The sequence below is a fragment of the Aphelocoma coerulescens genome, chromosome 1 (assembly GCF_041296385.1).
Source record: "Aphelocoma coerulescens isolate FSJ_1873_10779 chromosome 1, UR_Acoe_1.0, whole genome shotgun sequence".
Taxonomy (NCBI): Eukaryota; Metazoa; Chordata; class Aves; order Passeriformes; family Corvidae; genus Aphelocoma; species Aphelocoma coerulescens.
In genome coordinates this window covers 24,222,661-24,248,139 of record NC_091013.1, presented here as the reverse complement: position 1 = coordinate 24,248,139, position 25,479 = coordinate 24,222,661, and the positions used below count along the sequence as shown (strand labels likewise).

General features: G+C 37.0%; 1 protein-coding gene across 1 annotated transcript in view; it reads right to left on the bottom strand.

Moving 5' to 3' along the window:
- Nucleotides 1-25,479, bottom strand: part of MYO16 (myosin XVI) — a 366,164-nt gene that overhangs the window by 172,403 nt on the left and 168,282 nt on the right. The window contains exons 7-10 of the mRNA XM_069003962.1: nt 22,496-22,620; nt 18,586-18,711; nt 3,949-4,024; nt 2,485-2,638 (exon numbers count right to left, since the gene is read on the bottom strand). Coding sequence (XP_068860063.1) covers nt 2,485-2,638; nt 3,949-4,024; nt 18,586-18,711; nt 22,496-22,620 — 481 coding nt within the window. The remainder of the gene's footprint in view (nt 1-2,484; nt 2,639-3,948; nt 4,025-18,585; nt 18,712-22,495; nt 22,621-25,479) is intronic.

The following is a 25,479-nucleotide window of genomic DNA, read 5'->3' as shown; positions in this document are numbered from 1 at the left end:
GGAATAATAACTCTCTGCAAGGTTTTGGGTTTCACAATTATAAACATGATAACAAGAGCTGAGACAACTAGCTTTGAGATGACACCTGATCCTCAGTCACTATAAATTAAGATTAGAGGATTTCTGAGTAACGTGGAACTCTGTGTGGTATGGTTCACCAACAACTTTCCATTATCAGCAGTGATACCTTAGACATGCATGGGCAAAATACACCAATACTTTTGCCTTCCAAGAGTGCTCCCATCTCAGAATAGCTGGCTGGCCAGCTGATACTCTCCTGCACTGATAGCAGACCCAATAGAGAGCTAGTACAAAGCTCTGGCTGATGAAGTCTCTAAGCCTAAGACTGCCAAAAGTCTCAAGAACGTGCCGAAGTGGCATTACTTCGAGCTTACTGTATCCTAATAACGGCCCCCTGGCTATGTGCAAAGGACCACTGCCAAAGTCAGTGCACAGAGCTGAACAGGGCTCTGCTTTCACCTGGGGCTGTGTTCTCACGCAGGCACCACAAACTAGATGCAGTCCCACACTGGGATACAGTTGCCAATAGAAGCTAAACTCATTGCAATTCCACACATAAATCAATTTTCTTTGTTTTTCCATTCAGCGGACTTTGCTTTTCCAAAACTTCCAGTGAAGGTTTTGCATGGCAGGTCTGTGCTATTGTCATATAAACGGTCACTATATAGAAAACTCTCAAAAATTAGCTATGATAATCTATGTATTACAGGAAGGAAAGAGCAGAGAAAAAATATTTTCAGACCACTTCAACTTTGTGCAAGTCATGTCTTCCAAAGGTTAATGGGTGTTAGCACTAAAATCAGTATGCAGTACAATATGTGCACCACAGTACAGACTTCCAGAATACAAAACCCATGGAAATGCATCATCCACGTGCAAGAATAAAGAAAAAGTTTTTAAAGTCTCTGAAATTTTGATGAATAACTTTTTCTAGGCATCATTACATAGCTACAAGAGTGACCTACCTTCTACTTCTGGTATTACAACATATCAATAATTAAAAATAAAATTTTTACTTACATTTGAGAATCTAAAGGCTTAGTTTCATGCCCCAAAATTAATTTTTTTCATTTAAAAGACAGTTGAAGGCCACATAAACTTCATGAGTATGATTTAAATTACTGAAACAGTGGGTTAGACTAGAGGACTTATTTCATAAGGAATTAACAAGCATGAAAAATTAGTAATTTCATAAGCATTAGTATCATATACCCAGCCACATATACTAATGACTACTCACCATGAAGCAGAAAGAACACACTGTGTTTGCCCTCCATGAAATAGGTAATCTTTACTAAATATAAATATATCCCATGGAGTTCTCAATTTAACAGATTGATCATTTCATGACAGTTGCTCACCTCTTCCAAAGTTTAATGTATCTAAACACATTCTGCCAACCATAAATTATAACTATTATGAAATGAAAGCATATATATCTTATCTGTCTCTTTATAAGAGGTTTTATTTCTTGTTTTCCTCACACACTCTTCGGTGATTACTATAGAAAAATGAATGTCAGTGTTTTGCAAGCTTATGCAACCAACAAATACATACTTCAAATACACAGCCACTGCACATTGCATAAAAACATTATTTGTAGCTTTTAAAATTCCCTGGATCATGGTACCTGGAAATTAGAATTTGAAATATCAGTATGTCATGTACTACCATAAAACAGTCAATAGTTCTTCACACCTATTTTACATCTCTTTTCACATACCCATGGCAGTATTTCTTTAAGATTCACAAGGAAATACAAAATTATCAAATTTTAAAATTTAAGACACAAACTGATTCTTCAATACTGAGTTTTAAGTCCACACTGCTAAATGCTCTTGATTCCACTTGAATTTTAAGCAGCACAAATCTAAATATAAATTTGTAAATATAATTCTGACCAGTATAATTTCATCTGCAATCACATATCTGATTTTTCTTTTTCAAGACTTGTCCTTGCTTCTTTCATAGTCAATGGTAGTTTTACTTACACTATACTTACACTATATACTATGTATAGCTTAACAAAAGGATGTTTGAGTCTATGGTATTAACCTCTAATAATTCTGCTAAGGCAAACCCAGATAATTTTTAATGGCAATTACAACAATATATTTTATTATTCATAATCTATAATTATAAAAATAAGACTGACAAAAAGATATGAGAGATAAAAACGCAAAAAGATGATTCAGGAGATTTCCAAAAGGAAAAAGTTACTTGACCCATTAAATCACACAGAATCATAGAATGGCTGGGGGTGGAAGGGACTTCCTAGAGGGTACCTGGTCCAGTCATCCCACTCAGGCAGGGACACCTAAAGAAAGTCACCCAGGACCACATCCAGATGGGATTTGAATATCTCCAAGGACACACAGCTAGGATTCACAGATTGACAGATATGGTTCAAATGATAATCTGGCTTCAGTGGATTGTTCTATAACAACACCAGCACTTACTTACAGTTTATTGGAAATTGTGGGCAAATCATGGATGATCTCTTCATATGGCTCTTCTTGAGATAAAGTAGAAACAGCTAAAGGGTCTTTCATTTTTTCCTCCCAAACAATTTCAGCCTTCAGAAGCATTTCCTCAATAAAATCAGAAGCTGCAACATCTAAGACATTGAAACACCAAGATATCAGACAAGAAAATGGTGCAGAAAAACTCCTTTGAATTAAGATCTCTAGATCAGATTAAGACTAAACATGTGGCTAGATAACATGAAAGGAATTGCTCAGATTTTAATCATAAAATAATACTTGAAATTACTGGGAAAACCAAGGCAAAGTAAATTCAGTACAGACTTAAGCTGTCATCTGCAAAACCTCAAAACCATTCTTGCTGTGTAGTGAACCAAAGTATTCAATAATTCACAGGACTTCAGGAAAAACAATACAACCCTTTTCAACACTTTATTTCTATAAAAACATGCACTTAAATCCTTTTCAAATGTTTTATGTTTCTACAAACTAGATATATGTCTTATACATAAAGAAGTGTTGAAATCACTTCTGTTTGCAGACCAGAAAGACAGTTAACTCAACTGTGGTAAATACCTACTAAGTGTGGTTAGCTAACTGCATTGTTAGATTATCTGAGTTTGATCCACATCCTTTTTTAAAAATAAAAACTGGTATGTATCAAACAACTCTTCTAAGGTTAAGTGTCACAAAGTTCCCTGTGAATATATTTCTATATACTGTAGGCAGTACAGCACTTGAAGCACAGTATATTTTCTTTTATTATGCAAAGGAAGTTTCATCCATAATCTGACAGAGAGTTCCTATTATTTACATTACTGAGTTCCATCTTCATTTTATCCTAGCTATAGAAGGTTGAACAACCATGTGTTTCTTCTTTTCAACACTGCTAGCTAGCATTACTGAAATTATCTCTGCTTTGATCTCTGTGTTAGGCCAGTTGATCCGAAGTTCCTTCCAACCTAATAGAGTCTGCAATTCTATTATCTTTAGAGCCAGTGCCTCAGCTCCCTGTTGCTATCTGGTTTAAGAAGGTGCCTTCTGTGGTAAACAATGGCAGTTACACTTCAAAACTAGGTGATGAATTTGTTTTCAGACAATAGCTGTAGAAATTTCAACTGAGTGTACTATAAGTTAAGACAGAAAGAAACTCAGTGAGAAGTCACCAAAACTGTGTAAAGGCAGCTACCACCAAGGCACAGAAGAACTCTCAAGTAAGAAACATAGCTAAAAATAAACAGGGAATGAAGCAAGTGGAAGACCATGCTGTCATTTGATATATCCTGAGTTACCATGACTAGCAGTTTTCAGCAACTTATGTAAGAATGTACACACATGTATGTGTGTATAACTCTACACACTAAATAAACTGAGAAAGCAGGAAGGGAAGAAAACAGTGTCACTATTGCTAATATAGCCATTATGTACATGGATTTTCACCTACCTGAAGGCTTTTCATTGTTGCAGTTAAGAAGATTGGGATTTGCCTGGTGCATCAAAAGCAGCTTCACAAGATTGGTCTAAAATGGGCAAAACCAGAAGTGTTTGAAATGGAAGTAGGACAGGTGTCTGTCATTCAGTTTATTCCTTCCTTCCTGCACTATCTGAAATCATGTAATAATCCACAGGCAGTACCTCCCAACCCCCACCTTCTGCAACTACTAAACACATTTCTATAAATCAGAAGTGGCAGAGTAAAATAAAATTCTCATATGATTTCAGGGTACCCTCAGCATAACTCCACCCCCAAAGCCTCCCTCCACTCATACATGTGTAAACAAATTCACAGAGGAAAAACCTACCACTCCATCACCACCTGTTAAGACTTAGATCACAAATTTTTCTTCATGCCTGAATAATCCAACTGTTTGCCACCACTGTCAAAGGGGTCTGACTCACAGCCATCATCACAGAAGTAAATCTGTTCTCTGTCAGCAGTAGAAGTTGGCACATTTATCTTATGTTTACCAAATCATCTAATCTACTATTAAAGGTAACAATTATAGCACAGTAGGGGAGGGTAGAGTATCATATAACGTAAAAGTCTAAAACATATTTTTCAATTCCTGCAAGGAACTGTTTTTAGTGAGTTGTTCTATGGCTGTACCAAAGTCTCTAGAGATACTTTCCCATCAAAAGCTGTAGCAATGTCTATCCTGATAAACTGGTTAGTGAGAAAGGGGTGAAAAGCTGCAAGGAACAAAAATTACTTTTAGAATGTGAATGTAGAGCCCAACTAAATGAGAGAACTATATGCATTTTTGAATACATGCTAAAGCAAACAGAATGGATAATATAAGTGTAACCAACAGGAGAGGCCAGGATGAGCACAGGGGAAAAAAAACTGTGAAGGAAAGAAAGGATTCTTCAGAGTAGAAGAACAGACCTAGAGATAAATGAGACCTGAATTGGAAGTCAGCTAAGAGAAAGGATGATAATTTGGCATAAACCCAAGTAATAAATAAATAAACAAACAGGAAAGAAATCATTGCAATTAAAAAAAAAATCAATATGGATTCAGTACACAGGAGGCAACTTACTAGAAAAAAACATGATAATGAAGAATCCATTAAATGCAAAGAAAACCCCAAGCTTCTAATCATAGAAAACCAAGAAAATATTGTTGCAAATTTCTGTAAAAATAAAAAGATCTTGGTCTCCTCAGATTTGTAATGCTGGCTTTCTTTTCTTGCAGTAACAGCAGAAAATTCAGCAAACTCCAAGAAGTGGGGAAGCCATAACAGTTTTATTTCCAAATCCAATTAGCCCTGCTTTCCACTGAGAACTCGCAATACGTGTAGAAATATATACATACATACATCTTTTTTTATCAGAAAAAAAGAGGAACATGCTTATTTATAGAGCTACTGCATAATCTCTGAAAAGTGGTAGTAATTGTATCAAAGAAAGGAGGTCTTAAATGCATTTTTAGTTTAGAAAAAATGCACAAGTAGCTTTTTGGGTTACCAAAGGTTTGGATTTATAGCACAAGAAATCCCATGCTCCAATATCAATGTTTCCTGCTGCCAATGAAATATCTCCTGCTGGGACTTCTTGATGCATGTCACAAAGACTAAGGTATTCAGGTCACTGACAATTTCAATAACCTGCTTTTGGATACACAACTCTCTACATTGGAATTTGCCTCATTCACTAATGTTTTAGGACTATTATAAAATAAAATCGCCATATCTAACAGTAGAAATATTTGTAGAATAATTACAGCAAATTACCATTAAGCAAAGGTATTTCAATTGTAGCATTACGAATAACATATATATGACTATGTCAAGAAATAACATCATATCTAATGAACTATTGCAAAACCTATGAATAAAATTAGTGTGTCTATATATATATATTCTCTTATTCTTCCAGTGTAGTCTTTGACAATTCATGTAAATTAAAAAAAAAGTGTCATGACTCACTGTGAAGAAAATGCCACAGTAATGGCAGTTATTTAAAATATCTGCTTATAAATTATCATTTGTCTTGCTTCTCCTTTTATACCCTTAATTATTTATTCAGTGCCTTTTAACAGAACACTAGGAAACACCTTAGACCTTATTTTTTTCCTTTTAGATCTTACCTTTAAATACCCTCCTTCCCAAAATACAATACTGGTTACCTTTTCTATATTAATAAAGCATGTCTGTCTCTATTTTCCTGGTATTCTGCTCAAATTGCAATTTTCTACCTCTCTCTGACTTCTCTTACTGAATACTTTACCCTTTGACTGTTGAGAATAGTACTGCAAAGAATATTTTCCTGTCTCATGCTTTAATCTGAAAGTCCCACCATTTACATTCCCCTGGCTCCTTCTTTTCTCGTCAAGCCAGGAGCTCCTGGCCCTCATTTTCAAAGGAATTCATAGACTCTCCATGCTTTATGTATTCCCACTCATTCAGCATTCAGGCTCCAGTTCCCACGGCACATTGGGCTGTGACTTTGGCCATCACTAATACATTTTAAGATACCTATTTTTGTACTACTTCTAGGCTGTGCCTTATACTAGTGAGGAAGTCTTAAAAATATTGGCGAAGCTACATTGTGAACATCCATTCACAACCTGTTCTGATGTGATGCTTGCCAAAGAGAAGCAGGCAGTGGGTCATTCCACCACTCAGATGGACTGAAAAATGGCCCAGTGGCTGGGCTGATGATGAGTGGCAAGCAGACTAGGTGGAGGCCAGTAAGCAGCACTGTACCCTAGGGATCACTCCAGTCCTGTTTCACATCCCAATTAGTGATCTGGTTGATGGGGCAAAATTCACTGGCATTAAAATGTGAGGAGTGACTGATATTCAAGAGGGCTGTGCTGCCATCCTGAGGGACTTGGACAGGCTGGAGACATGGGCAGACAAGGACCTCATGAAGCTCAACATGACCAAGTGCAAAGGAACAACCTTAGGCACCAGTACGTGCTGGGGGCTGCCCAAACGGAAAGGAGCTTTGCAGAAGAGGATCTGGGGGTTCTGGTAAATACCCTGTCGTACACGAGCAAGAAATGTGCTTTGGCTGCACAGAAAGCAAATGGCTTCCTGAACAGCACTTAGGAAGAGTGTTGCCCATAGGTCAAGGAAGGTGATCCTTCCTCACTACTCAGCACTGGTGAGGTCACACCTGGAGTGCTGTGTCCATTTCAGAACTTCTCAATACAAAATACATGGAAAGAGTCCAGCAAAAGGCCATTAAATGATTTAGAGGCTGGAGCACCTCACATATAAGGAAGAACTGTGAGAGCTGGAATTCTTCAGCCTGGAGAAACAAAGGTTCAGGGGGCTCTAATCCATGCGGGTAAGTACCTGAGGGGAGGGTATAAAGATGACAGAGACAAGCTCTTTTCAGTGGTGCCCAGTGATGGGTCAAGAGGTAACAGGTACAAACTGAAGGTTCTTCTGAACATCACATAACATTTTTTCACTGTGATGGCAACCAAATTCTGGCACAGGTTGTCCAGAGAGGTGTTGAAAAGTTCTTTAAACCTAATGAAACATGGAGTGCAACACTGAAAATAAAAAGCTAGAAGGGTAACTGGATGCAGCACTCTAGATGCAACTTCACTAGGGTTGAGTAGAGGGGCAGGGTTACCTGCAGGCGATGCACCCCAGGACACCATTTGCCTTCCTGGCCACAAGGACACACTGATGGCTCATGGCTGCTCGTTGTCCACCAGGACTCCTGGTCCTTCTCCACAGAGCTGCTTTCTAGTGGGTTGGCCCCCACCCTGCACTGGTGCAGGGGATTATTTCTCCCCAGGTGCAGGACCCTGCATTTGCTGAATTTCAGACAGTTCTCTGCCCATCCCTCCACCATGTTGAGTGTTGAGGTCTTTCTGAAGGGCTGCACAGCACTCTGGGGTATCAGCCACTGCTCTCAGCTTGGTGTCCTCAGTGAACTTGCTGAGGAGGCATCTGCCCCTTCATCCAGTTTTGAGATCCTCAGTACAAAAGAGACATGGGGTTCCTAAAGTGGGTCTAGTGGAGGGAAATGCGGATGATTGGGAGACTGGAGCATCTCCCTTGCATGGATAGATTGAGGGAGTTGGGCCAGTTCAGTGTGAAGAACAGACAGCTAAGAGGGGACCACATCAATGTCTATCAGTGTCTGAAGGAAAGGTGTCAGAGGATGGAGCCAGGTTCTTCTCTGTGCTGCCAAGCAATGGGACGAGAGACAGTGTTGGCCAGACTGCAAGGCCTCTTCCCACAGATAAGTAACTGCAGTGACAGAGTAGGAAATATGGGGCATGAAGGAACGGCAGAGATTCCTCAAGAATCTCCCTATGCACTTGAGGCTGCAAAGGCATCTCCAAACTGATCTCAAACCATGCTGTTTTTTACTGCTAATGAATTAGCTGGAGAGCAGAACCAGTACTCCTGAAAAGTGCCTTCCTCTCTTGTCTGGTCAGGTATTTTCCTCTGAAGCCATGTACAAGACATTAGGTGTGTGCCAGCACCTGCAAAGAATAAACTGCTGCCTCTGCCTGAGCTTTAAGCTCTTATTATCCAAGTCCCAGTCCCAGAGACACTAACTCAGATCATTTGTTCTCCTTTCTTTACCATCAGAGAGATACCTGCTTAAGTTGTAAATTCAGAAAGCAGGAGGTTTTATGCAAATGTCCTCATGTGCTGTTTTGCACAGCGATGAATATGTATTATCCGATTTGCATGAATCCCCAACAGTAAATTCTTTCCATCTTTCACTTTTCTTCCCTGTCAACACCAATATTTCTCTCTACTTCTCCACTCCTTTCTTTCTGTTTCAACATTGGACATGTTCTACCATTCTTAATCAACCTGGTTCACCATCAACCTTTTGGTTCCTAACCTCCTTATCCATTTTTCATTTCCAAGGCACTTCTTCAAATCCATTCCTCAGTTCTCTCTGCCTAAGCCCTCCCTACCTCCTTCCTGCAATTTTGTTCTACCTGCTGTCACTTCTCAGGTTACCACTTCATTTTTGCTGGGTGCGGTCCCCAGCATGTGCTCATCCACAGTGAGACAAAGATACACAATAAGAAACTAGTGGAACAACAGTCTTAGATCAAAATCAGTATTATTTTTAACCATCTATCTCACACTATTGTGTGAGATACAGTAAAATCACCAAGTATTATTTTAATATCTAAGGTGCATGTTCACTAAACACAACAAAACCTCTAGACAGAATACAAGAAATGTCACTGGTTACATCATTATAATCTGCAGTCTTCCCCACTGAGTAAAATGACCTATATCTGTACTCATAAGCACTGGTCTTCTATTGCTCCTATGGCTAAAATTAATTGTAATGAGTTGAGAAGTGCATGTTTACCTGATTGTGTGATTTTTGTTAGGCAGTTTGCTAGGACTGCTGCCTGTGAATGCTTATGATTTTTCAGTTTGGGTTGGTTTTTTTTTAATTAGACAGAAAAATAAAGCAACCAAAAATTAATCACTTCTGGTAGCCAGGTGTGGAAAAAAATTTTACTTGTCCTTGTGAGCTCCAGTGTTTGTATGATTTAAAGATTTTATTAGGTCGAAGATTAATTCCATAGGCTGAGAATATTCTTTTTGTTTTCTGCTTGGAAAATCATCAAAACTTAGCCAAATTTCAAACCTTTGAAAAAATCAGCTACCCAATGCTTATAAGAATTTTATTACAATGGATAAACCAAGGAGCCCCCTTTTGCTAGTACAGTCCATTGTAGCCCCACATGTTAGTAGAACCAGTAACAGCTGCTCTATTTAAATATACAGTTGGATGTTCAAAAGATTTACAATAAAAAGAATAAAAATCAGGGAAGTAGTTTCCATTCTTATTAGTACTGTTATTATTATAATGACTAAGGTTCTGTGATAGAAGTGCTGTAGTTTAATGCTAACCATATATTCCATAGATTGAATAAATAAGATCAGATAAGTCATGGAGCAATACAACTCCTCAGAATAACACTGGAGCCTATTTAACTAATTAAATGGGGTGATAATAGGCACTTTACCAAGCATCAAGGACATAAAAAAGAAAAATGTAGGTTAGGAACCTTACTACTGGGGAGTGAAACAAATTCCAAGACAGACTCCCAGCATCAGAGAGTAAGGTAACTATTAAGCCATTAGAGTTTCCATGAACTCAGCTTTTAAGATCATGTATTTGTTCTCCATTACATAATAGTATGCCTTAGATAACTGTATGTCCCTTAAAGACAAAATTTCATAGGTAAAGTCCTAAAAAAGGCAGCAGTGTTCAGAGGCTAAATAGCATTTCCTCTGCAATTGCAAATCTGATCCACAGTACTGCTCTAAACACAGGAAATGATGTCTGAAACTCATTACAGATCTCCCTTCTTAATAAAATATAGATTAGGAAGATATTTCTTTTCTATTTGAGTGCAGAAAAAAGGGGACCATAACCACCTGTGGTAAGCAAAGTGGAACAGATTAGAAAAAGTAGGTTGTGGGAATAAGACTAGCAGCAGGGTAGAAAGCATGGAGGTGGTGGGGGGAGTGTGTGTAATCGAAGAGGGCATAGATAAAAAGCTGGAATTTGGAACTAACAGCATGAAATAAATGAAGTGAAAGGGAAGAAGAGAAATGTGGCAAGGAGCCAGGATGTAGGTAGAAACAGACTAATCAGAAAAATGAAAGAAGAAAGTGACATGTGAGGATGAAAACACTGAGATTGAACAAGGGAGATTGGGACTGTAAGCAAGTGGGACAGAAGGGCAGGAAGGCTGGCATGAAGTCAAAGTGGAAAAAACTGAATGCTTGGATGAGAACCAGGGAGAGGAGGAGGGGCAGAAAGCTGACTGCGCAAGGAATCAGGATTCGGCTAAAACATGTAAGGAAGGAACATGAAGCCAGGCAAAGGAATTGGACAATAAGGCAATAGAATAAGGATAAGAATGGAACAGACTGGAGGCAACGGGACAAAACAGGCTATGTGTGGGAGGAATGAACCGTAAATACTGCGTCTGTTCGTGCACAGAGCCTGGAATGGAACCCAAGTTTCCCAAGTGTCACCACCACCTTTCTGCAGGCAGCAAGTTTAACCTATATAGTCTAAGAGTATGCCTTTTAAACCTCTGGAACAGTTCAAGCAAAAAAAGGGAAGCCTAATGCTGTTTTCACTTATTAAAGCAAGTGACAAAGGTCACTTAAATGTTTTTCTGCAACTGATTTAAAAACTTCTTCAGTCTTTACTTCAAGACTGATTACCTACATTTCTATTTCTCAATCTGCCAGGAAATGAGAGAGAAAAAATAAAATAAATCAGGGAAAATATTATGTGATCTAGTGATTTAAAGATGCTTATAAGTTATGGTCCTATAAGTTATGTATTTATATTACAGAGAAGTTTATAAATCTGCCACTTCTCAAAGTTTGTGCCTGAAAAGCCTTGTTAGACTTCTTTTTCATACTTACCTCTCATATATGGAAGTCACTATAAATGGAATTTTAAGGAAAATAAAATTTATATTGATCAGAGAGATCCTGAAATAACCAAATATATAGTGTAGACTGTGCATACCTCAGATTTAAAAACATACAGGTAAACACTGAGAATTTTATCATAATTTTGTATTCTGAGATTGTGTCTACTCTGTATATGAAGTTCAAACTAATTTCTTATCATTTGGTATTGCATGAATCTAGGTTTTCTTGCCTTATGTTCTCTCCCCACAATTAGCATTTGAATAATTTATAGAAATTTTGTGAATATATTGAGAGTGAAAGAAAGATATCACAAGCAGAAATCCCAAAGTCGTCTCTCTGAGGAAATTGAGTGTAATTTGATCTGAAGGGAAATATGGCTCTTCTACCTGAGTACAATCACATATGCCAAAAAGACTAAAGAAAAAAGGGATATGTCTGGATATGTCTGGATATGTCTGGATAAAGCATTCTCTAGAGGATTTTTTGACCATAAATTAAAGATTCTAACTACTTGACAGGGAAAATATTTATTCCCTGAGTGACTATAATATATTCTTTCTGAAACACTAAACAAGCACCCCCTTCTTTAGGCTCTTCTCATTGAAACATTTGTGGAGCGTGGTTGCAGAAGTTCAGAAATTGCATTCAAAGGAACTACTATGTCAATGCCCAAACTTGATGAGATTAAGTATCATTCCCAGCAGTGAATTCATATATCCCTCTATATTGAAACATATTCCAACAACAGATGTGGATTTTTTTTTCTGTTTCAAGCTCTTAAAGAAAAAAATGCACTCAAGGAAAAAAAAAAAGAAACTACAGGTCACTCGACAACTTGACAGTTGAGTCAAATGACTAATCTCTTCTGGTAATGATGAGAAAATTAGCTCACATTGTAAGAGGGTGTATTCTCTGTGACTTCAGCAAGGAGCAGAGTCCCTTTTACAATCTGAAATAAGTTTTGTATTTTGATGAACTAACTAATCAGAGGGGTATGATTCAGACCAACCAAATGTGTGTGAGGGAGAATATACTTACAGAATGACAATTTCACAGATTTGGAAATGACACAGGATGTATATAATAGGCTAACATGAGGTAGGCATCTGATATCGATAAACATTTTTTATTTATTTGGGATAAATATTTTTTTGTTGTTGTTTGGGATATTTCCAATTTACTGATGGGAAGAAATCCTTGCTAGTACAGGAGTTATTCTTGCAGAGGTCCGGTCAGCAGTTGAGCAAATGTCTTATCTGGCTTTTTTGACATCATGAAACCCTTTAAACCTAAGCCAGAGGCTAAATCTGTCTCACTAAGTAAGAGAGTGCAATGAAGGAAGCTTCAGTATCCCTTATAATCCACACTACTTAACTGTTAACTCTCTCCTTGGCTGTCTTTTGGACCACTCCAACCAGCTCTCTACAAACATGACTAATCTCCTATAGAGGAAACTACCTCCAAACAAGATGAATGTAAGCCAGGTTGTTGCCTGGCTTAATCCCTAGCCCTCTTTCATTTAGTGATTTAACAGTTTAGACATAGGCATCATTCCCCAAGGACGAAATTTCGGGAGAGGTAGTGTTTAAGCTACTGCAGAGTCAGCTCTGACCTGCACATCTCCGATAGCTGTTTGAAAGGTGACATTTCTGTGATAAACAACAAAGAAACAGCTTGTGCCTGGGAACTGTTCCAAAGTACCCAAGGCAAATGTCAGAGCTGCAGCATATTCCCACCATGGGGAGGGCAAGTGTGTGCTCTCCTGATCACAGCAGCTGGAAGGTGTCCAGCAGGGACAGCACTACCAATGCCAGATTACTAGCTGTCCGCAAAGTGATTGCTGTGCCAAATTCAAATTGAGGGGCCAGCCTGAGATATAAAAGTCTCCCTTCTGCAGTTGGCACGAGTTCCAGCACGGGCAGGGTGGTACCCAAGCGATAATGTGTGTCTTGCACTGGTGTGCACGGACAGCAACTACAAATATACCAACACTGCCCTGATGCATGAGAGTGAGACACAGGAGTTCCAGCTGCCATCAAAAACAGGGTTAAAAATGTGGATGTCCAAAAGGCCCTGTTAAATTTACACAGGCAACCCTGACTGTCTTGGGGTGACTTTATGATGTGTATCCCATATCACTGCCCTATGCCCAGAAATTAATTCTTGTGCCTTTCTATGCCTCTAAACTGAGGCATATTCTAATTTCTTGAGGCTAGCTTTGTTACCCTAATAATCTTATTTTGAAGAGGATTTTTTTTGAGTCACAGATGCAGATCTGAATGTGTGTTGTAGAGCATATTATTTTCCATCATTTTATTAAGGTAAAATTATTAAGGTAAGCAACTCTGATCTTAATATCTTGAAAATATAAATTTTTTTGGTATAATGTTAATATCTCAATATGCATTAAAACCCTAAAATTGCTTTTAGCCTTAATACTTGTGGAGGGGAAATGACAACAGTCCTAGAAATTCAGAATAACATTGTTTAAAAACAGGCCTATTTTTAATGTCTGCAGGCTGGTAGTATTTCAATCAACAGTCTGTTGCACTCATTGATAACCTAATCTGTTCCTGTAAAGCAGATTGTTGTCTTACAAACAGAGACTGACCTTCAGGCAGTAGCCTCAGCTTCCCTGTTCTGTACTCAGTAGCCATATCCTGTATACAACCCTCAAACTCACCAGCAATATCCAGTACTCCTATGCAAGAAAAATATTCCATTCTGGATCTACATGCTCTGTCACTAACAGGACAATTCATTTATCATTCACCCATGCTCTGTTTCAATTTTCAGATCAATAATGTTTTTACATGGTAAATTTATCCATTAAACTGGTTTTCTTTATAAATGTATCTAAAGACAGATACATATAATTTTTTTTTAACATCAGATAATACATACTGACACTTAAAACTCTTAATTATTCCCTCTCTGGAAATAATGCATAGCAATTCTGCTATGTCTTGCTTGTGGTAAGATTAGTATTGCTTAAGTATCTAACTCTAGTCCTTCTCTAGGATTCACTCTGTGCAGCTTTATGCTTTCTAAATGTAAGGCATCAACTCTGTGCCCACTTCATGATGACTTGGAAGACCCAGAAGACCAGTGGGAAGTTGACCCATCCTTTGGCCCCACATTTTGATCTGGATTCCTCATGAAGAATTTAAAAATGTTCAGATTACACCTCTGACATATGCTAGTTACCCATGATCTCTATAACCAAGGAGGGTCAGACCTATAAGTAATGAATCATCGCCCCTACTTTAAATGCACTCCTAGGATTTTTTGAATTGTCTTCTAGAGGTGATTTTTCACATTAGACAAGGAAAAGCTTTGATGTTGTCCTTAAAATTAGTTGGCTAAATTTAGTTAAGAACCCCATCCTAAATAAAAATGAGTTTGCCATTACCAAGGAATCAGGTTCATTATAAGGTGTGGATGCAATGTCTTTCACATGATTAACTCACTCAGATTGATCTTTCTCCAGTAATTTCACATACAAATTACTGTGGAAGATGGAGCAATAAGATTTTTATAATCCTCTTCATTTACAACTTGAGATTTGTAACAAGAAGCTTACAGTGCCTATATTCTTGAGAAGTTTCCTCCTGTGCAGATGCAAATTAAATTTTCTCACTATAAATTTAAAACTTTCGCAGTTCCTCCTTTTTTTTTTTTCCTCCCAGGTAAAGTAAATTAGTACTGTCTCTATTATTTCTATGCTCTTACAAACAGCCAGATGTGGTGGGTTTTTTCCCATTTTGTGTATTTGCACACATAGAACTATATATGTATAGAGCTCAGGTCCTTCAACTGAGTCTGGATGTCACTCTGAAATAGTGTAACACTTTCTTCATATCACAACATTTTTTTTGTAAGATAATATGCAAAATATATGTATGTAAGGTCTATAATATAAAATAGTTCAAAAACTAAATCTGCAATTTGTATAACTAATTCAATAGCATTTTATTAAGGCGAGAAGCTTCTCCACATGAAAAATACATCTGTAGCTATTTTATAAATAGGAAAAACTGACAGTCCTCATGGCTCCTGGAATACAATACTATTCCTATACTGGATGTGGTTTGGTTGCAGGTAGTGCAGCCCCAGTGCTGGCAAACTATTCAATGACAATGGTTTAAAACAGGTTTTCTGAAATTTCTGTGACCAGTAAATTACGGGATCATTGCTTGTTAGACAAGCTTTAAGACAACAAAAGGCTACTTTGCTGTTCAAATACATTCCTGGAAGGACAGAAATCCTCCCTAGAACTTAAAAGGAGAGCAAACTAAAACCAAATAGACTTTCTGTCAGTCTTCCAGTACAAGACAGAGATTTATCACTGTAGCAAGTTTTTCAAGTGTGACTTTTTTAAAAAATATGCCACAAATACGTGTTAGAAGAGTGTGACACTGTAAGGGATCAAGTCCAGAATTTATATTAGTGACTTTCTCAGGGAACATTAAGATTTTTGGCTAAAAGATAACTATTCCCTCATAAATATACTTTAATTTAAAAGAGACTATCCAAATAATGTCTTGTCTAAGGTTATTCCCTTTCTGCCATACTACTTTTACCTGAAATAGTAACAATACTCGTATTAGTCTATAATTAGTTACTCAAAATGGGATTACAAATATGTTATGCATGTGAATTCATCCTAAGGCTAAAAGACATTTTAAAATTATCATCATAAGAAAGGACATTTTAAAAACACCCTGATGGGATAGTAACTGAAAGAAATATTTCCCTGATATCTAATAAATCCCTTTTATAAAGGAATTTAAATTATTTACTTGTTTCTTACAAACAGAATCAATGAAAGCTGTATTTATCTCCTAAATGACACTGGAAAATTATAAACAATGATAATATGATATCTCTAAATTTTAGTATTCACTGACACTACAAAGGGAAGATATTTGGTCTGTATTTGGCTAATTTTAGTGAAGAAGAGTACAATGTTCCTTCATTGGCTTTCTCTGTGTGTACCCATACTGCTTGTATAGAGACTAGTGCAGCTGGTCCCTGACTCCTCACTGAAAACTCCTGAAATAGTAAGAATTAACACTATTGTCATCTGGGACATAAAGGGAGATGCAGTTCAACGAAAGTGCCAACAAAAAGGATCATGTCACAAAATAGCAATTTGAGCTCTTGGAATTCTTCAAAAGGAAAGACATTTTTTCCATTTGCCACTTTCAGCTACAAACTTTATATGAACAGTGCTGTTCCAAAAAGAAAAAAACTTAACTTCACAAGAAAAAGAGTATTTCAAGTCATCCAGAGTTAGTGTTGCAAACACACACGCTACACATACACAAGGAAAGGCAGGTTTGATTTCCCAGCCCTTTCAACTGAGTTCTTTCAAGTCCTCTTCAATTAAACTTGTGTTTAGCTTCACAATAGAAGAAATGTACACCTGTAGTATAACCACATTGTTGCAGTACAAAGCCTTCACTTGTAAGCCATCCTAAAATGTCACAATAAGAAGCCTCAGCTCAAGACTGTATCACTACCATCCCTTACTTCTGAGTAAGAGCTTTCTTGCCCTACTGAAGTCTGAACACAGGCAGAGTGAGTGCAGAGGGATCAGTGAGAGTAGCAGAATTACAGAACAACGCAGGGTAAGATGGGATGAGAAAATTAAATCTATGGTAAATTCAAAATACCCCCGATACCTCATTTGCTAACATACCTTTGGTTCTGTACAACTTTGTGGAAAGTTTTTCTATGTAAATTTACACTACCTGAAAATATTGCAGACACACTTCAGGCCATATATATGTATATTTATACATACATATATACATACATACATACATACATACATACATACATACATATATATATAAACACACACATATATATATATATATATGTGGTGGCCAGCGAACATACATTACAAGGGACAGAGAGTTTTCAGTAAGACAAGTCCCTAGTACCACAAGAACCACATCATGTTAGGGTGACCAGAAAGGCTTCTCCCAGGATGCTTGTTCTCTTATGTTAATCTATCCCAGTTTGGCTCCCCCAGATGGCTGTCAGCCTCTACACCTTATCACTCCCCCAGAGCTTCCCATTGGTCCCTCTTCCCTAGTCCCACCTTCTCCCCAGATAAAACTGTGAGTTTTGGGATCATGTTCATATTTGCCTCTGCAGCCTTCAGCAGTGTAGCAGCAATAAATGCTCCTGGCAGAACCCACACAAATGCTCTTCTCGACTCTTTGCTGCCGACTGTAACACTGAACCCACCCGTGCGCCTGTGGGGGCACGTGGGACCCCACGGAGCCAGGCAGGGACAGTATTTTAAATATATATATATGTATGTGTAACTGAATGACTTAATCAATTATGAAAGTATCCTGAGCTTTCACACTCTGTAAAAGAGCAGGCACAGGGTATCTCAAGGAGAAATCTGTATCCCAGCAGAACTAACTAGTCTCAAACACATTTATTTTTACTATTACTTTTACTACATTTTTACTATTTTCTTGTTCTGAAGTGTATTATTTATTTTCTGAAGTCTGAGCTAAGATGCCTCAAAGAGGTTTTTGGAAGATACCTATGGGTAAGAGGTGATCAGGAGGTGAGTGGAGAGCTGTGGAGAACTCTCCCAAAGTGGTCAAACTGTAACAAAGACTCACTGAGGATGTCTAGGGAGAATGAGGAAGAAGAAAAAGTGAAAAGGTAGGCTATTAAGAAGCACAAGTCATGTTTAGGCATGGCCTCCAAATTCCAAACCTGGGACTCACTTCCACAACCCAGTCACTGGAAAACTTTGAATGCAACTGCTAAGGGAATCCTGGACATTTACTCACAGAAATACACACAGCAAAAAAGTTAGCTAAATAAACTTTGACATCAGTCTGTAAAAAGTAACAAAGTGTTTATTTTGTCTTCCCTTCAAATGTCAGTGCAAATTTAATTTTTGCTGTAGACAAACTGTTGCTGGTGGTAGATTGAGTTGTACTGGTTTGATAGCTTTACAAGGTTCATTCTCAAATTATCTCTGTCATTTGAGATGCCATCTGTAGTACACGGATGGGAAAGTTTTATACATTAAAATAAGAACAGTCTCCATGACTCGAAAGTATTTGCTATTACTACAGAAGACCACCATATAGAAAAGAGAAGCAGGTGAAAAAATCATGCTTTACCTGTCCATACTTTGCAGCTAAATGTAGGGGTGTCCAGTACTGATTATCCACTACATTGAGATCAGCCCCATGATCAACTATCAGAGATGCAACGTTCTTGTATCCATTAGCACAGGCCACATGCAGCTGCAGTAGATAAAAAGGTAAATTTTGCATATGTTAATAGTTTAAAGAACTCATCCATGGTGTGCTATTGCATATCTTTACTAAATCACAGTTACAGCAAATACAAAATGTACAAGTGACAACTACAGACTAGAAAACCACCGCGGAATGTTTTTTAGAATTTTTAAACAAGATGCACCAGAAAAAAATAATCTTAGCTTATTGTGAACTACTAAACTATCTCGTCTGACTGTCACTTTTCATATAACTTCAAGCAAACATCCTTTCAAACACATTCAAAGACTTCATGAGCCCAGGTAGAATAATACATTCCAATAGAGCTTGAGCTCTCTTTGAGCCTAAAACTAACTTTCTTTTGAGACAGTTCAAGTATCCCAGATTTAAGCTGACACTACTCCAAAACAAATTCATTAACACATAATCAAACCATGCACATTGCGACTGCAGCATGAAATTAGTGACAAAAAATACTTTCTGCATTTTGAACCACAGAGATTTTATTTCCTATACTTGTATTTCTTCCCTAGATACTTAATTATTTTAATTGGTAATAGTTTAAAATAATTTTAGTTGATTTTCTGTATCTCTAAACTTCATTTAAGAGCCAAAATGGAACAGGAGGAGGGTGGAAAATGCAGTAACAGACTGAGAGAAACTCAGGTCAGGAGGTCAAGTAGCACAACTTGCTGCTAAAGCAGGGACAATCTTCAAAGGTAGCTGTGCTTGCTCATGGCTTATCACTCTGAGTAGCAAATACAGTAAGAGTAATAAAGTATGAAAACTGTTATGGCAAGAAAGGGAAAAAGGAAACTCAAAAATATCTTTATTAATGGCTGATTTGAGGAGTTGGACATTATCTTTTGCAACGTATAATTATTTAAGGCTCTATATGTATTTGGCATTTTTATCTGCAATCAATTCCACTATATGTTTTTTATAGAATGAGATTTTTTATATTAAAAAACCCAACAGATGTGGTGGGTTTTTTTTAAATTAATACAAATAGCAGGTATGCAAAATAAATATAAAAGCAATATAGTACCAAACAGGTCTTGTGAACAGAGAAAAAGGGGAAGACATAATAGGGCAATAAAATTATTTTCACTCATAATGATAAAGTAAGGAGAAGAAAATGGAATAAGGAATCCTACATCAGGGAAAAAGTTTAATTTGCAAGTTTTGGTGGAAATTGTTTCTTTTATGTGGTGCATAACTGCTGAGGCACGTATTTCATGTGATGAGATTGATCCAGGTTACTGTTTAGTGGTCTTTACTTTCTTGTAGTCCTCTGCTCTGATTTCAAACATTCCCTTAACTTCTGGGAACAAGGGGGACAAGATCTGAATTTGGCATTTGGCACAATATAACTGCTCATCCCCAGTCAGAAGGACTTAATACTCACACTGGTCAGTAAGAACAGGGCACAGGAATATTGCAGAAATTGAGAAATGAGGCTATAGATGGTACCTGTATCCCCAAACCACACAGCCCAACTGCATGACTTTTTCTCCTCGAAGCATTGTTAGCTAAAGATATTATTTTTCTTATGATTGAAATGGATGGATAATGACAATAAAAAGGTCTTGCAATAAACCTGTTACTTCAACTGTGTAGTTCCAAAGTCACCGTAAGAAACCGATATGAGAGTCCAGGATATTATTTGCCTTATCTGCTATTCTTGGTTCAGCTGCACATGCAGAGTATGCATAAAGTTTTCACTATGAACATGATTGATGCAAAGGGAAGGAATACAGTACAACTCATCCAAAATCTTCCCCTGGAAAGGGTGCAGAACTCCCCTGGGGGCAGAATAGCTTCTGCATGCTATGATTTCCAATGTACAAAACCCTCAAATTTTTCCTGTAATTTGACACAGCTTCATGGTGGAGAGAGGGTGTGTTTTACAGAAGAAATTACATTTTCTATTCAGGCATCAACTTGACAAGTGCTATTTTCAAGCAGTTTAGAAGCTCGTAGGAAATACTTTACAGCTGAAATTTTTCAAAGAAAAACTATTACAGGAGAATACAACAGAATAAATAATTTTACCAAATATGCTGCGTCTGTCTGTATTGCATGTGCACAAATGTAGGTGTTATGAATCTATGAGAATGTGTGTATTTATATATTTACAACAATAATTTCTTGTTTGAATAATCTTAACTTACACATGGACTTAGATATGTATTCTGTCAAGAGAAAACAAAACTGATTTGAGACTTAAAAAAATTTACTTGTCTTTTTTGTACAGATAGATGTAGAGGAACAAAACACTGTTCCCAGAACCCTCTGATATGTATACAACTATGTCAGACTCACTGACTCGACACCCGTGAACAAAGAGTTGTTTAACAAAGTCTGGATTTTCCACCAGCTTGTCAGACAAAAGTTTCACATAATAGCAATCTCAAAGAAAAGCAGAATTACCTACTTTGTATCTACTCCTTGAAAAAATCAAATTACAGCATAAAAACTGTTCATGTAAAAAGTATCCCTTTCATCAACATTCTACGAAGCAAACAGCAAAAAAACCCAAAGTATACACAATGTTTTTCTTCCAGTATTTGCAGTTCTGCTAAACATCTTTCAGAAATGTATTTCAGCTATTCCAGCTAACTACAGAAAAGGTTTTATAAAGTAAGATTTATCTAAGTTCATAACTCAGTTTAACTAAGACAATTCTGACTAAAATAGCAACAGAAGTTAAGTACAATACCTATGTGATTTAGCAGCTTAGATAAAAATATCAGAAAACTGCAAGGTAAATTAATGGTTTAATGAAATAAACTAAAACTTGTGCTGTTTCTTCCCACCCCATCCCTGCTTCCCTCCTGTTTTTAAACAGTTGACTGCCTTGGGGTGGCCATCCCGAAAGTCACAGTGCTCTGTTTCTAGAAAGAACCAGTGGCTTGATTCAACCATCCCAGATACTGCACAGGTATTATAGTATGGAACATTAATCACTCAGTACATTAATTCAGCACCATGAAATGTAATTCAATGCAAATGCAGAATGATAGTAATAATTATTAGTGGTCTAATTATATTAGTACAGTATTTGCAGAAAGAAACAAAGTACTTTAAAAAAGTTATTCAATATATTAACACTGCTGATTTACCATTGAGTGATTGATTGATTGATTGGTAATGGTGTTGAAGATTTTTATATACAAAGGGAACATTCCACAGACAAGCTATGGAAATACACATTAATTTGGAATTATTTGGCAGCTGAACAAGTAGAAGTCTTGACAAAACAAAGGGATAGAAGATCTATTTGCAGAAAAAAGTATATTGAAACCCAGTGATTACAAATAACATGCAAATTTGGGAGCAAGAGTTCTTGTCCACACATGGTGAATGCTTCAATACACTGAATCAAGATGGGATCACTACATGAAACAATGTTTTAGTAGGAGTCAGCCAGAAGATAGGAGACAACAAAAGGGATCACTCAGTGAAGTTTCAGCCCCTCTCTCACACAGATTGTCAGAGACCACAAGTATCTCCTGGCAGCTTGAAACTATGATGTTAATATTTTTGCTATTAATTTTTATGTTGCATATTTACTGGCCAGGAGCAAAAAAACTGTCACTGAGATGTTGCACTACCCTATTTTAAAATCTGTATTATGCATGGAATTGACATACATCTATATTCAAAAGGCCAGATACAACCAAAATCGTGGTTTATTTTCCTTCTTAAGAGAATTGCCTTGCAAACATGCTGAACTTGTTGCAATACATGCATATTTCCAGGGTGGTGATTACATGTTCCTACTCACCAGGGTAACTCCTTCATCATTCTTTTGATTCACGCTGCCTCCACTTGAGATGAGCTGTTGGACATCTGTAAGCATTGTCACAGCTCTCTGTATCTTCATTTGGCGCAAGGAATTCAGCTCTACACCTGGAAAAAGAAAAGGATAAAACCTTCTGCTATTTTATTCATCAATAAAGATTTTCTAGGTTTTTAAAAGCTTAATCAACATTTAATTAGACTTTAGTGTATATTTTTAGAGCCTTTACTTACCTAAATTTACCAAAAAGTTTATTCCTATTTTTATCAGTCGATACATGGATGATTTAAATCAGTGAGGAATATCCAATAAACTGCCTTGATCTCCTACTGACTGCAAGAGCAGTTTCAGGTAAAGAACTTGCAATATCATGAAACCCACTGAGACTGTGAAATAGCTGTGATTGGGAAAAGAATTAAAAAATCTAAGGAAGCCAGTCAAGTGTTTGGGACTTACTTAATTAATTTTTTTTCCTGGTTGCATTCTTTCAGCCGTGCATATACATCACAGTACCCAGACCAGTCCCTCAAATTTGGTGGCTCAACTGCTTGAGAGAGAGTGAAGTCAAGCAAATGACATTAAAACTCAACACTTTTTTATGTGCCTGGGTTATTTTTAACCGGGATTAGTTCTCCAGCTGAGCCTAGACCATTTCAAGGCCCCATAAACCAAGAGGAAATGTGGTGTGGCGGTAGGAACAAATGGGAGGGGATGAAAGGAATGAAGGGTATGGGACTGCTTGTGTCAGCAACGCTACTGAAAGAACAGTTGTCAAAGAACAGTGCTAAAAAGAAGATAAGGAAGGCAGTCTATAACCAAAAGAAAGCATGGTCTCCAGTCTGAAGAGATTTAAAATAAGAAACAGGATACAACAAATGTGTGAAGTGGTTAAATTAGCAACTGGCTGTGGTTTGATTGGAATAAATAACCAAAATTTCAGGCTTCATTCCTCTGCTTCTAGCTCCATGTGATGATTTAAACCCCATATATAGAAAATGTAATTTGACTATAAATATCCTTGCTCTCTGTCCTGGACATGACATAGCAAAAACTCATATGAATAAATGATTTTTTGTTTCTCTTCTACATTTGTCACTAAGCTGGAAAATGATGAACTATAAATTAATTTAATTAATATGTATTTAACTTAACATTTTTTCTTCAACACTTCTTGAAGTTCTTTACATTACAAAAAAAAATTAAAGCATGTTTCAGGGTAAAATCATATTTTGAATTTCTTAGTTTTAATCTGCCCTGGAACTTGCATAAATGGGTGTATGATACATAGTTCACAAAAGCATTCAAACATGTTTTTTTCTAACATGCCACTGTACACACTGCTTTATGTTCTGTTGCCTGCAACACTCGTAAGAGTTTCAGCTCTGAAGTGAAATACTCAGTGGGAACACTGTCTTCCTATTCTCTTCTGTCACCGAAATGATACTAAAGAACACCAAATGTAAAACACAAATGCAAACATGACATGGATAAAATTACGTTTTCTGTATCTGGATTAACCCTGTGATCTTTCATGTGAATGTAATTTAGACAAACATGTAAGTGTATATATCTATATCTATCTATCTACTTAGAGATTTATACTGATAGATTAAATTAGACAGTGTCCCCAAAGGAGAACATATTTAACATGCTTCTGCCTGACAGTTGGTAGACCAGAGCACAAGGCAAATTTCATAGAATGTTCTCCGTGTCTCCTAAAAATCAATGTACTTTGTCAGAACTAAAGCTTTTATGCCTTCATCACATTTCAGAGTAATGATTTGAAACTACCTGATGATATTTATGATATTTATGCAGTGCTGCATGACGTCTATCAAATCCTTTTTTTCCTTTCTGTTTCTGCCTATTTCCTGCTTTTTGCAATGGTAAATTGACGGTTTAACGTTCTTGTCCCAGTGACAGAACTCTCCCAAATACCTAAGGGCAATATACACCCAAAATTAATTATCAATTAATTATCATTTGCCGTGCTAACTTAACATTTTAAACATACAGCATTGAAGACTGAGCAGACAAAATGAAACTTCATTGGTCCAGATGAAGTTTTTTCTAATGTTCTAAGGAAGGAAAGATTAAAGTTTAAAAATATATGAAGCATTTTATACCTGATGAAGGCATCCATACTTAAGTACTGCTGACAGAACTTATGTCAATTTTTTCTTCCTCTTGATATGTCTGGTAAACAATTAGAACAAGTTTTGGGTTTCAAGGAGAGAGGAAACAGGTGGAAATTGATGTACTGCCTCTTTTTCCTGGGAATACCTCAAACACTCAAAAACAAAAACTAAGTTCACAATCCACAAGTCAGAAATACCAGTTTCTGATTTTCCCAGGAAGAAAAATGAAAAAAATAATAATTAAAAAAAAAAATACTGAGAGTGAAACACAGTTTTTGTCGGTTTGTTTCCTTCACCATGTTTAACATAAATTACAGTAATGCTGACAGGCTGAGGGCAGGGGCCAGCTGAGTCCACTCAGCCTTTTCCAGCAATATACTACTGACTTACACCCAACATAGTCAGAGAATTAACATATCAATACATTCTTATATTAGCAGTGAAATATTGATCCTTACTCCTTGTAAATTCCTTTTATAGAACCTTGGTGTTACCTGTCTGGGGCCACAAAAAGCCTGGCCGTTGAAAGATTAACTCTGCTCATGTTGAAGAAGAAATCAAGAAAAGTATTCAGTTGCATTAATTGCTGTATTATTTTCTATTGTAAATGTAATGTAGCCATCAGCTCAGAGAAAACACATAAACCATGCTACAGTCCAACAAAATCCAGTCTGTATGAATCCAAAACCTATTCAAGACAGCTTTACTGGCTTCAAACGAACAGTTGTATAAAGGAATGATACATATTTCATTAAACAAATAGAAGTAAATTAGCCTGGCAAGAGAGGTACCAAAGTGACATGGTTCCAAAGACTTCATTTCTTAAATATC